At 46.2% G+C, this 12500-nt stretch overlaps 1 protein-coding gene across 2 annotated transcripts in view; it reads left to right on the top strand.

Annotated features, from left to right (window-relative positions):
• Positions 1 to 12500, top strand: part of hmcn1 (hemicentin 1) — a 183675-nt gene that overhangs the window by 72136 nt on the left and 99039 nt on the right. For both annotated transcript variants that reach the window (XM_063201257.1, XM_063201256.1), the window contains exons 14-16: positions 1 to 36; positions 3563 to 3721; positions 4124 to 4318. The exon at positions 1 to 36 is cut by the window's left edge and continues 78 nt beyond it. In XM_063201257.1, coding sequence (XP_063057327.1) covers positions 1 to 36; positions 3563 to 3721; positions 4124 to 4318 — 390 coding nt within the window. The remainder of the gene's footprint in view (positions 37 to 3562; positions 3722 to 4123; positions 4319 to 12500) is intronic.

The raw sequence follows: 12500 nt of genomic DNA, 5'->3' as shown, positions 1-12500 counted from the left end.
CTGGCATTCCACAGCCTGAGGTGAAATGGTACAAAGGTAACTAATGAAGAGTCTTCAGGGCATGAACAATTGGCAATTAACCCATTTAAAGGGACACTGTGTGAGATTTGTAGTTGTTTATTTCCAGAATTCATGCTGCCCATTCACTAATGTTACCTTTTTCGTGAATACTTACCACCACCACCAAATTCTAAGTATTCATTATGACTGGAAAAACTGCACTTTTCATACATCTTCTCCATGGTTCCCCATTTTGAATTTCCAAAAATAGACATTTTTAGCTGCAAAAATGACTGTACTTGGACCATACTAGAAAATATTTGTTTATTACTTAGTAAACTTTCATGTAAATATCAAATTTGGCGATAGCCAACCCAGTTCCAATGAGCAGCATAGTTGCAGTACCTTTTTTGACCATTTCCTGCACAGTGTCCCTTTAAGCCTGATGCTGCGTATACACTGTATTGACCTAGACACCTGGAGTGACGTAGACACAGCATTCAGGCTCATGAGATTTGAGATGTTCAGTTTAAAATGTGGGTATGTTAGAGCTAAAGGAACACATTCTAATGTGTCTAACTCAGTTCATGTTTTTATGTGCTTCTGAGGCTGATATATTAAGATTTTTGTAGGCTGAGGGCACCTCAGCTTGAGGGTGTAGGCATTTAGCAGGATGCCTTAAGCTGAAATAGGTTAATGGAAGAGGCTGGCCAGGGCATTCCACAGTCATTTGTGAGGAAACGTACACTAAGCAGTGAACAATCTTTATATGAGTATTTAGCTGCACTTTAATGGGGTAGCTGTGACCTAATGGTTAGGGAATTGTTCCCGAGAGGGTTGCAGGTTCAAATCCCGCCCTTTCTATTATAGATCTCCCTTTACCCTCATCCTTGCTTGAAGTGTCCTTTAGCAAGGCATTTGACCTCATGTTGCTCCAGGGACTGTGACCTAAACGCCTGTACCTGAATGTCTTTTAAATTGCCTTGGATGAAAGCGCCAGCTAGGTGTAATGTACTTGTAATGAGTGGTTTAACATCAGAGGTGTGTCCAGAATTAGAGGTGCTCCGATCACCATTTTTTGGCCCGATCACCGATACCGATCACCAAAAATCTTTATCTGCCGATTACCGATCATTGCCGATCACAAAAATGATTTCCTATTTTTTTAATAGCCTATTAATTATCCTTATTGAATACCATTTCTGCCCATAAACCAATCAATCTTAATTTGCACATGTCTATTATTAGGCTATTATTATTATTATTATTATTATTATTATTATTATTATTATTATTATTATTATTATCTTTCAGACTAGTGTTGGTAATAGGCCTACAGTCTACAGTATTAATCAATGTATAAGTTATTGCATAGAATAACTAAACTATTTAAGATTGAATTGAAACTGAAACATTACATCAAATAGTCTTCCACATACGAGAACAAAACAACCTGTCGCTTTAAATGAGCAGCCTCGTGAGGAGAGCCCCTCCCCTCTCTGTCACCGTCCACAGTTGCAGTGCTCCACTACCGTTCTGAATCTCTCTCTCAAGTTTTAACCACAACTGTCGCCGTTTGGTGTTTCAGCGACTATCAAACGAATCGACTGACTGCCAATTACAACTTTGAAAACAATAATTGACATGTTTGTGCTGACAACGCGAAGTTGTCGCGTGCTGACCGAGGCAACTACACAGGTTATAACGTAAAATGGCTCACTGGCGAGTACTCAATCGCAAATTACATTGTCAGGTAAACGGCGCATGGATCGGAAAATCAGATCATTGTTGATGCAGATATGGTTATGAATGGTGGAAATGAAGGGGGGAATGGCGAAAAGTTATAGACAAGCAAAGATGCCTTCTTTTGGTGCAGTTGCAGCTGCGCAGAGCCAGCGCCTACATGCAGCGCCAGGTGCAAAGGCAAATGGTTGCGTGAGGAATTTAATATCTCTCGATCGGTTTTTTGATCGGCATGTTTTTCCGATCACCGATCAGGCTATTTTTGGCCATTATCGGCCGGTCATGATCGGCAGCCGAGCAATCGGAGCACCTCTATCCAGAATGTCTTGTCACATGTGGGTGGGCAATTGGCGATTAATGGAAAAGGGTTGGGCAGGGCTGTTGCCTTGGGGTCATTGGCTAACCCAGATTAGCTATCCTCTCAGCCACCTCCCCGGTTGACCCCTGGTTGACTTCCAGGTCAGTTGCTGTTTCATGGACCTGTGCTGGTGAAGCACAGTACCATATATCCTTATTGTGCACACCTCTCTGCCTGTGGAGTGCCTCACTATTCATTGAAGAACTTGACTTAGACATGACTACGACACCACACAGTCATTAATAATACATTATGAGTACGTAGGTGTTAAAAAAAGAAGTTGCTTACAACATAACTCTATTTTCGCCGTGTGTGCGAGCATTCAGGGTTATGTGCATTAGTAATTTGAGGGCTATTTGAGCTATGAGCACTTGTGTGACCATCACAAATTGTGTGTTTGAGGGGTTTTCCACCTATTTGACATATGTGTGACATGTAAGTGTCTGCATGTGTGAACGTTTAGAGTTCTCTTTGATCTCTGTGAGCATAGCAATTATTTTGTATGAATAGTTTGACCCCTGTTGGCTTTTGTTTGACTTGTAGTTTAGACTGCATACGTGAAATATTGCGATTTGCGTGTATGAGTTGTTTGAACCCCTTATGATGTGTCTATAGCAATAAGAGGTCAAACAGAGGGTGAGCTAATCATTAGAGATGCACCGGATCCTGATTTTTAGGATTCTGCCGGATACCGGATCCACTGCTTAAGATCCTGCCGGATCCGGAACCGGATACCGGATCCTACGAAAGGGTTGAAACACATAGCCAACTTGCACACGTCGGTCCTTTTTATTACGTTGGCGAAAACTGTTTTTAAGACTCATTGGCTTACTGCCACACTGCCTTCAACTGCCGCTTCCAAAGGGCTTTTCACTCCATGCAGCGATTGGGGTTTTGAAAGACTGACTGAAAAGCCTAGGCTAGAGATGCCCCAGATCCTGATTTTTAGGTAACTGCCGGATACCGGATCCACTGCTTAAGATCCTGCCGGATCCGGATAGTCTGAAAAACCCTATTATCCTGCCGGATCCGGAACCGGATCTTGGATCCTGTACATCTCTACTAATCATAACTGTGTAACTGTGTGACCTTCAGTGACGCAGTGTTATTTCAACACATAGAAAGTACTCTGGGACCAAATTCAATTTAGAATATTTAAAAGTATTGTAGAGGCTGGAGCACACTGCAGCTTAGTTCTTAAGTATTTATTATGTGCAAATTTCTACTAATGTTTCTGAAGAAGGTGTAGTAACACTGAAACTTAAGTTTGGTGCTAACACATAGTAAATCTTAAAAATTAAGCTGTCTAAGATGTCTAAGCCGTTTCAATTGCACGTTTTTCCCGCTGTGATGCACCCATAGCTGAGGGATGATGCGTAGAGTTCCAATTGAACTGTGACAATCTAGAAGATATTAAGTCGACTCTCTAAGTGATTGAGCTTTTTTTTTTTTACTGTGCAGGTGAGTCAGAGCTGCACTCGTCTGCGTTGGTGAGCGTTGACCCAGTGAGGGGGACCCTGAAGGTGCTGCGTGCCCAGGATGCTGATGCAGGGGACTACACCTGTGTGGCCCTCAACCCAGCCGGCACCGACCAGGCACACATCACCCTGGACGTGGGATGTGAGTCAACTACACACGCAGACACAAAGACACACGCAGATGCACGCACACACGCTCACACTCACGACCAAACACACACTGTTATAGTAGTGCGTACTGCATGTACAGCTCATTCATATATCCAAGCTGAGAGGCACAAATATTGAACAAACATCATTCACTATTTATAATTTCGAAGCAGTTTTATCCATCGACCTCTGTCTGTTCTAACTAATGTATTGTCAACTAAAAATCTGCTAAATGTAATGCATAATTTGTTGACCTTTGCCCTCCTTTTATATGTTGCATGTACATATGTGCTCAATATAATAATAATGATACCCTCATTTTATATGAAACTCATAAATGTAATATGATGTGACCCCTGCGTTGACCTTTGCTGCCTGCCCTCCATGATGTCAGCCGCTCCCGAGTTCATACTGCAGCCGGTGGACGTGGCGGCGGACATCGGTGGCAACGTGAGCATGATGTGCCAGGCGGAGGGGCACCCAGCACCCACCATCACATGGCATCGTGATGATGGCAAAGCTCTCTTCTCTCTCCAGCACGAGCACAGCACCATCACACAGACAGCACAGGGACATCTCCACATCAGCGGTACGCCACGCTTGCTCTCTCTCTCTCTCTCTCTCTCTCTCTCTCTCTCTCTCTCTCGCTCTCCCTCTTTCTCCCTTTCGCTCTCTCTCTCTCTCACACACACTCACACTCTCTCTCTCTCTCTCTCTCACACACACACACACACACACACGCACACATACATGCACACACTCTCACACGTGCGCGCAAACACACACACACACACACACACACACACACACACACACACACACACACACACACACACACACACACACACACACACACACACACACACACACACACACACACACACACAGTATTAATCTCTTCCTCTCTGCTCTTCTGTGTTCCTTCCTCCCTCTCTCTCTCTCTCTCTCTCTCTCTCTCTCTCTCTCTCTCTCACACACACACTGTACTGGCAGAAAAACAGTTTATGGCTTTTCCTGTAGCCGTCCTAAATTCCTGTCCGTTTTTAACCAGTTTTGAGAAGGCAGGTTTTGCAGTATTCTGACTCGCACCCAAAAATCCAATGAGATGGTTTCAAGAATCCAATGAGAAGGTTTCATCCATAAATGTGTCCGGTTTTATTACAAATAAAAATAAATACAAACAAAAGATGCAATGAGATGCAAAAAATATAATGTCTGTTATTTTACAACTGCAAGACAGTTAAGCAGGAGCTTGTCAGGCAGGTGTTCGAGCGGGCGAGGCGGGCGAGGTCAAGAATTGTGTCTCTGCGGCCTGCTCTCCTCCCGTCATGCGCAGCTGGCATCTCTTTTATTGAGGTGGCACCATTTTCCACCTAAAGGGGTCGCACTCTCACAAAATGCACAAAACAAGAAATCATGAGTGCAAGAAAAGTCAACTAAAAATGTGGCTCCTACACACCGGCCCCTAATTGTTCTCCAAGAATCAATTATTTACAATATACAAAAAGGAGCCAAGTAATAGAGAATCAGTTATCAATGTATAACAAAAATGAGCCAAAATGGGTTTTTCCAATAAGGGTTCCAATAAGGTAAGTATATAAGTCAATCAAAGGTAAGTATGTACATTTAAGTATATACAGGTAAGTATGTGAATTACATGAAATGAATAAAACACTACTTTCCTAGTGTTATCAGTGACATCACTGGAGTGGTCATCAGGATTCATCATCAGGATTCGTCATCAGCCTCAAGTATCTGGCACAGCTTGGTAATGGGCCTCTCAAGGACTGACGTCTTGGTCTTCAACTTCACAGACCTGACCAGGCCTTTGGCGTCCGATATGGTCTCCAGGACTCTTCCTAATGGCCAGGACCCTCGTGGAGCAGTGGGATCGACGACCAGCACGATGTCTCCGATGTTGAAGTTCTTCTTCGTCCCTGTCCATTTCTGCCTCTCTTGGAGCAGAAGGAGGTATTCTTTCGTCCATCGAAGCCAGAAGAGATCAGCCATGTACTGGACCTGTTTCCAGCGGCGCTTGGCGTAGATGTCAGACTTCTGGAAGACTCCAGGGGGCAGAGTGGGCGTGGTCTTCAACAAAAGGAGATGATTGGGGGTCAGCGGTTCCAGGTCATGGGGGTCTGAGGACACTGTGGAGAGGGGGCGGCTGTTCAGGATGGCCTCTGCCTCACAGAACAGGGTTTGAAGGCCTTCATCATCTGTGGTTTGCTGATGCAGAGTGGAGTTGAGCACCTGCCGGACGGATCGAATGAGTCTTTCCCAGACTCCGCCATGGTGTGATGCAGCAGGTGGGTTAAAGCTCCATTCAACGCCATCAGGAAGCAGGGCGTCTTGGATCTTCTTCTGATGAAGAGACATCAGCGCCCTCTTCAGCTCTGCATGCGCACCCACCAGGTTCGTCCCATTGTCAGATCTGATGTGTTTGACTTGGCCTCTCCTGCACACAAATCTCCTCAAAGCATGAATGCATGAATCCGTATCCAAAGTGTAAGCAATTTCCAAATGTACAGCTCTACTAGACATGCAAGTAAAGATTACTCCATACCTTTTGATGGTGCTTCTCCCTCGTCTCACCTCAATTGGGCCAAAGTAGTCCAGTCCTACATTGGTGAAGGGTGGGAGGTCAGGTAGGATTCTTTCTAGCGGCAGGTCTGCCATTTTCTGCTGACCTACTTTGCCTCTCGTACGGCGGCATGTGAAACATTTGGAGATCACCTTCCTAGCTACTGAGTTGCCCTTTTTGATCCAGTACTTCTTGTGAAGCTCTGAGAGCATGTGGTTTCTGCCACTGTGTCCACTGCGTTCATGAATGTGTCGTAGCAACAGCACTGAGATGTGTGAATCTGTGGGCAAGATGCAGGGGTGTTTAGTGTCATCTGGCATTGCGGATCGGTGTAGTCTGCCACCTACCCTCAGGAGGCCATCATCCAGTACAGGATCGAGCCTGCAGAGCTTACTGCTGTTAGATACTCTGGGAGGTGACATCTGCAATGTTGAGAATTCATTAGAGAAAGCTTGTCTCTGACTGTAAATGGCAACTGCTCTTTCTGCATCTGCTAGATCTGTCACAGTTAGGTGCTGTTTTACTTGGGGCTTTAAGTCAACCACCTTTTGGCTTGTCTGTGACCTGTCAGAGTGGGTGAGCGGGGTAAGCCCTTTTCCTTTTTCCATTTTCTTCATCAAATTTCTCTTCAGCTTGAGGTACCAAGCTACAGCCTTTAAGAGGCTGATCCACTTTGAGAAATGCAAAATAAGTTGGTCAGTAGGGGTTCTAGATTTCACCATGGTTGTGAACACTGTTGTGGTTCTCCTAACCTCTGGATCATCCTGAAGCATGGGGCCCAGTGCCTGCACTACTGGCCAACTTTCCTCTGTTTTCCATAGAAACTCTGGGGCATGAATCCATCTCTTCTGCTCCATGAACTTTCTGGCATTCAACCCTCTGGATGAGTCATCAGCAGGGTTGTCCTTGCTGCCTACATATCTCCACTGCGACAGCTCTGTGTTGTCTCGGATGAATGAGACCCTGTTTGCCACATAGGTTTTAAACCTGGCTTGTTCGTTGGCAATGTACTTTAGCACTGTCTGGCTATCTGTCCAGAAGACTGAGGGCCCTAAGTCAAGGTGCAATTCCTTTCTCAGCATTCTGTCCACTTTGACTGACAGAGCAGCAGCCGCCAGCTCCAGTCTTGGCACTGTGATGTTTTTCAAGGGGAGTACTCTAGACTTGCCAAGCACAAAGGTGACATGCACTACATCTTTCTGGTTCACCTGTCTGATGTAGCTCACAGAGCCATAGCCACTCTCACTGGCGTCAGCAAAATGATGCAGCTCGGCACACCTGGTCGCTCCGAAGCCCTCCGGTTTCAGACAGCGCTGCACACTGAAGCCTTTGATCATCTCCAAGCTGTTGGTCCATTCCATCCATCGCTTCGATGTGGCCTGTGGCAAAGGCTCATCCCATCCAAAGCCCGCCTGACAGAGCTCCTGTAGCAGCTGCTTGGCTGGAAGAATGAGAGGGGCAAGAAAGCCAAGAGGGTCAAAAACAGAGCTGACAACAGACAGTATGCCTCTGCGGGTATGTGGCTTTTGGCTCAGGCTGATGTTGAACTTGAAGCTATCTGAGTCTACGCACCATTGTAGTCCCAATGCTCTTTCGACTGGCAGGCTGTCTTTGTCAAGATCAAGTGACTTAAGGTCTTTGGCTCTGTGCTCTTTGGGAATGGATGACAGCACTGCACGACTATTGCTCACCCACTGAGTTAGCTGGAACCCACCTTTGCTGCACAATGCAGTGAGATCTCTTACCAGCTGGATGGCATCGGACTCGCTGGACACTGACCTGGCACAGTCGTCGACGTAAAAGTTGTGCTTGATGGTCTCTGCTACCTGAGAGGGAAAGCAGCTTTCATGGTCAGTGGCAGTTTTTTGGAGAGCATAGGTTGCAATGCTAGGGGAAGACACAGCGCCAAAGATGTGCACAAGCATACGGTGTTCTTTTGGGGTCTGACTGGTGTCACCTTGTGGCCACCAAAGGAATCGCAGGTAGTCAACATCAGACTTTGCCACTCTGACCTGGTGGAACATTGATTTGACATCAGCCATGATTCCAATGGGCTCTCTGCGAAACCTCATGATGACTCCAAGGAGAGTGTTGGTGAGGTCTGGACCCTGTAGCAGTTCAGTGTTGAGTGACACACCTTGGAATGACGCAGCACAGTCAAACACTACCCTGAGCTTTTTCTTCTTAGGGTGGTAAACCCCGTGGTGTGGCAAGAACCAGGTTGCCCCTGGTGGCTGAATGAGTTCCTCCTGTGGGATTTCCTCAGCATAGTTGTTCTCAAAGATGTCGGTCATGAATGCAGTGTATTCCTGTTTGAACTGCTCATTCTTTGACATTTTTCTTTTTAGGCTGTACAGACGCTGTTCTGCCATTTTCCTATTGTTTGGCATTGGTACATTTTCTTTCCTAAAAGGCAGTCTCAAACTGTAGTGACCGTTCTCCATTACGGCCTCATTTGCCATGTGTAAGAACGTTTTGTCCTCGACAGACATTTCTGTCTTTTCCTCCGCTGCGTTTTCCTGGAAGTCCTGGTTGTACTGCGAGATTAGCAGCTTTTCCAGACTCGCAACGGAGATCCTATTCACAGTCACACTTTCTCCAGCACCAGCAGCACTTTTCAATGGCCGACTTACCATCCACCCCAGAACGGATTTAACTGCCCAGGGACCCCCATTTTGGCTATTTATTACCTCCCACGGTTCAAGTAGCTGTGGAGCATTCGTGCCTATCAACAGTTCCACTTTTGAAGTTATGGAGGGAATTGTGACCTTACCTAAGTACGCCCAATGCGCCAGGTCACTTTGCTTGGGGATGCTGCTTCTGGTTACTGGCATGGTTTTTTGGGTCAGGGTGTCAGGAAGCTGGAAGAATGTGTCGCTGTCCAGTGCTGAAACTTCCATTCCTGAGATGATATGTGCTGGGACTGATGTTTTCATGATTCATTGTTCGCAGAAGTATGCGTGTTCTCTTTCCTCTGAGATTGAGACGTGTCATGAGGTCTTCTGAACAGAAGGTGGCAGAAGACCCAGGATCGAGCAGAGCGTACGTTTGTATGACATGGCTGCCCTTTGCTGCCTTGACATTCACTGGTACAATGGAGAGAATGCTCTCATGGTCTCCGGCCCCTATATGACATGACTCTGCTACACTAACAGCAGATGGACTGACTGTTTCCTTGGTTGCGATGTGGAGGCTACTTGGATGTGTTCGTTTGCACACGTTGCAGGTAAGACGCCTACTGCAGTCTTTGCTAATGTGCCCTGGGGTGAGACATCCATAGCAGATCCCCTTGGTTTTCAAAAAACTTAATTTGTCTCTATGGGCCTTCTTTATGAACTTTTGGCATGAGTCTAGTGCATGTTTGGAGCTGCAAAACAGACATGATGGGTCAGCATTTGCTCCTGTGACAGGGGCTACACTAGTCACATAGCTACTGCTAGAGGACTTAGAGGGCCGTGTTTTAGCAGGAGGCTTTCCTTTAAGAGCTGACTGATCTTGGAGATCTCCAAACATGGGGTCACTTGCTATGAGGGCTTGCTTTTCAAGAAAAGACACAAAGTCTGAAATTCTTACCCTGCTTTGACGTTCTTGTTGTAGCTCAAATGCTTTGTTGCGCCATTTTTCCCTGAGTTTGTAGGGCAACTTCACGGCAATGCTTTTCATCGTGGATATCGTGTCCAGCTCCTCCATGTACGACATTTCCTCCATTGCATTGCAGCAGCTCCTCAGGAACATGGAGTACTCCTGCAGGGACTTTGCATCGTGTGGTTTGATCTGAGGCCATGAGAGGGCCTTTTCTAAGTAAGCACAAGAGATCTTATACTCGTTGCCAAAGTTTTCCTTCAGTAATTTCAGTGCCTTTTTGTATCCTTTATCCGGTTCCATGTATTCACAGCTCTTAACTAGTCGTTGGGCCTGGCCCTTTGTGTACTGAATCAGAAATTGCAAACGGTCTCTCTGGTTGTCAGTTTTGCTTTCAATCATATTTTCAAAGCTATGAATAAATGACTTGTATTCAAGGACCTGACCATCAAAGACCGGAATGCTGCCCTGTGGTAAGGTGGATGACAACTGTTGTTTCATGAGCAGTCTGGTGAGTTCATTTTGATTTTCCAACACTTTTATCATATGACTGTCATTTGGTGAGGTGGGCGTACCTGTAGAGGGTGTTTGAGGCTGAGGCTGAAGCTGCGACTGTGGCTGAGGTGGCAATTGAGACTGCAATTGTAGCTGAGGCCGTAATGGGGGCTGAGGCTGCGGTTGCAGTTGCAGTTGAAACTGAGGCCACAGTTGGGGCTGAAGCTGAACCTGTGGTGGTTGAGGTTGTAGCTGAGGCCATGTTTGGAGCTGGGGTTGAGCCTGCGGTGGCTGAAGCAGTGGTTGAGGCCGGGGCTGTTGTGGTTGGAGTAGAGGCTGCAGTGGCTGAGGCTGCAGATGAGCTTGGAGCTGAGGCTGTAGTTGAGGCAGTAGTGGCTGCCTTTGTCGAAGCTGAGGCTGCAGCGGCTGAGGCTGCAGAGGGGCTTGTAGCTGAGGCCGAGGCGGGGGCTGTGGAGGCGGAGGTTGAGGCTGAAGGGCCTGTTGTGGTCGAAGCTGAGGTTGCGGAGGCTGTGGCGGCAGATTAAATTGAGGCAGTGGATGAGGCTGAGGCTGCAGTGGCGCTTGTATCTGAAGTGGTGATAGAGGCTGAGGCGAGAGCTGAGACTGCTGCTGTAGCTGAGCTGGGAGCTGAGACTGCAGAGGGGCTAGGGGCTGAGGCTGTAGAGGCAGTAGTGGCTGCCTTGGCTTCAACCACAGTGGCTGCAGTGGCATAGGCTGAGTTTCAGTTGGGGCTGTCTGAGTGGGGAACTGCATAGGCAGAGCATCTTGAGCTGAACTAACAGCTGGCTGCATTTGTACAGAGGAAATATTAATATCACCTCCATAGGGGAGACTAGGCAGTGCCGTGTGCACCTGGTCACTGCTAGTGGGCCTATTGGGAGATGTATTCATGCTAAGATCTGAATTAAGCAGAGGGACATGAACATGAACAGCATCAGTTTTAGGTTTCACTGAAGGGGTTTCAAGAAAGGAAACTAAACTTTCTAGCTCTTCACTGAGTGCAGTTTGTGATGCTCCTCCTTCCACAGATGTATGAACTGTGTCTAAATCAAAAGGTATGGGGCCATATGGGTTCCTTTCAGCAGCCTTTAAATAGTTAATTTTTGCCTTCGATGCGTCCAATTTTACGCTAAGCTCAAGCGCTTCCCTTTGCTTGCGCAGCAATAACTCCTGCTCCTCAAGTGCGTGCTTTTGCTGCAATTTGGATGCTTCGGCCAGTAAAGCTTGTCTATCTGCCTCTGCATTAATGCGCAGTGATCGAGTGGATGTATGAGACCTGCCTGATGAAGCGCTGGACCTATGCGACCGCACATCTAAATCCAACTCTACCTGGGCTTTGTCGGGAACTAGTAGGGCAGGCGCTCCTGCTACATTGGCTGACGAAGTCACTTCAGTTGCGTCAGGGGTGTTAGAGTTTTCGATAGACTTTATCCAATCAAAGACTTTATCAATAAAAGCAGCAATATCTGCAAGCTTCTGTTTGTACCAGCTTTCCTCGTCTTCCACGCGTGTACATTCATCCAACATATCTGCATATGATGCGTGCAAGGCTTTAAATTCTTCCATAAACTCATTAAACTTCGTCATATTCTGTTTGACTTCATCAATACTTGCATTGTCTGCTATTAAGTCATTCACGAAGTTAATTCTCCTGGTTATGTGAGACAGTTTGCCTTGCCTTGCCTTCCTTATACGCGCCACGGCGTCTTCCTCCATGCTTGCAACAGGTGGCTGTGATTCATTTAATTTTTCGGCCATTTTTCAAAAATAGAGTTCCAAAAAGTCTCAAAAATAATGATTTTCGTTTCTTCAAGTAATTCAGTGTCCAATAAACTTCAAAACAGTTCCTTTTCTTCTCAAACATAAACGTCGGCTTTTTTCAAAAATAAACTGTAGGCGATTTGCCGCTTCAATTGTTTGGCCGTCAATTAATTACAAAAATCGGCTATAACGAAAAAATCTTCTTCAAAAACACGAACAAAACTTCCTTTAGAATAATCCAATAAATTGTCTCCAACGAAAAAGTTCTTATTTTCCTGGCATTTCGCCGTACATACCCCGTGCGTAATGAGTCCTTTGTTCTCTCCAAAGT

This window comes from Engraulis encrasicolus, chromosome 6 (assembly GCF_034702125.1).
Source record: "Engraulis encrasicolus isolate BLACKSEA-1 chromosome 6, IST_EnEncr_1.0, whole genome shotgun sequence".
NCBI classification, from domain to species: domain Eukaryota; kingdom Metazoa; phylum Chordata; class Actinopteri; order Clupeiformes; family Engraulidae; genus Engraulis; species Engraulis encrasicolus.
This window is presented reverse-complemented; position numbering and strand designations above follow the sequence as displayed.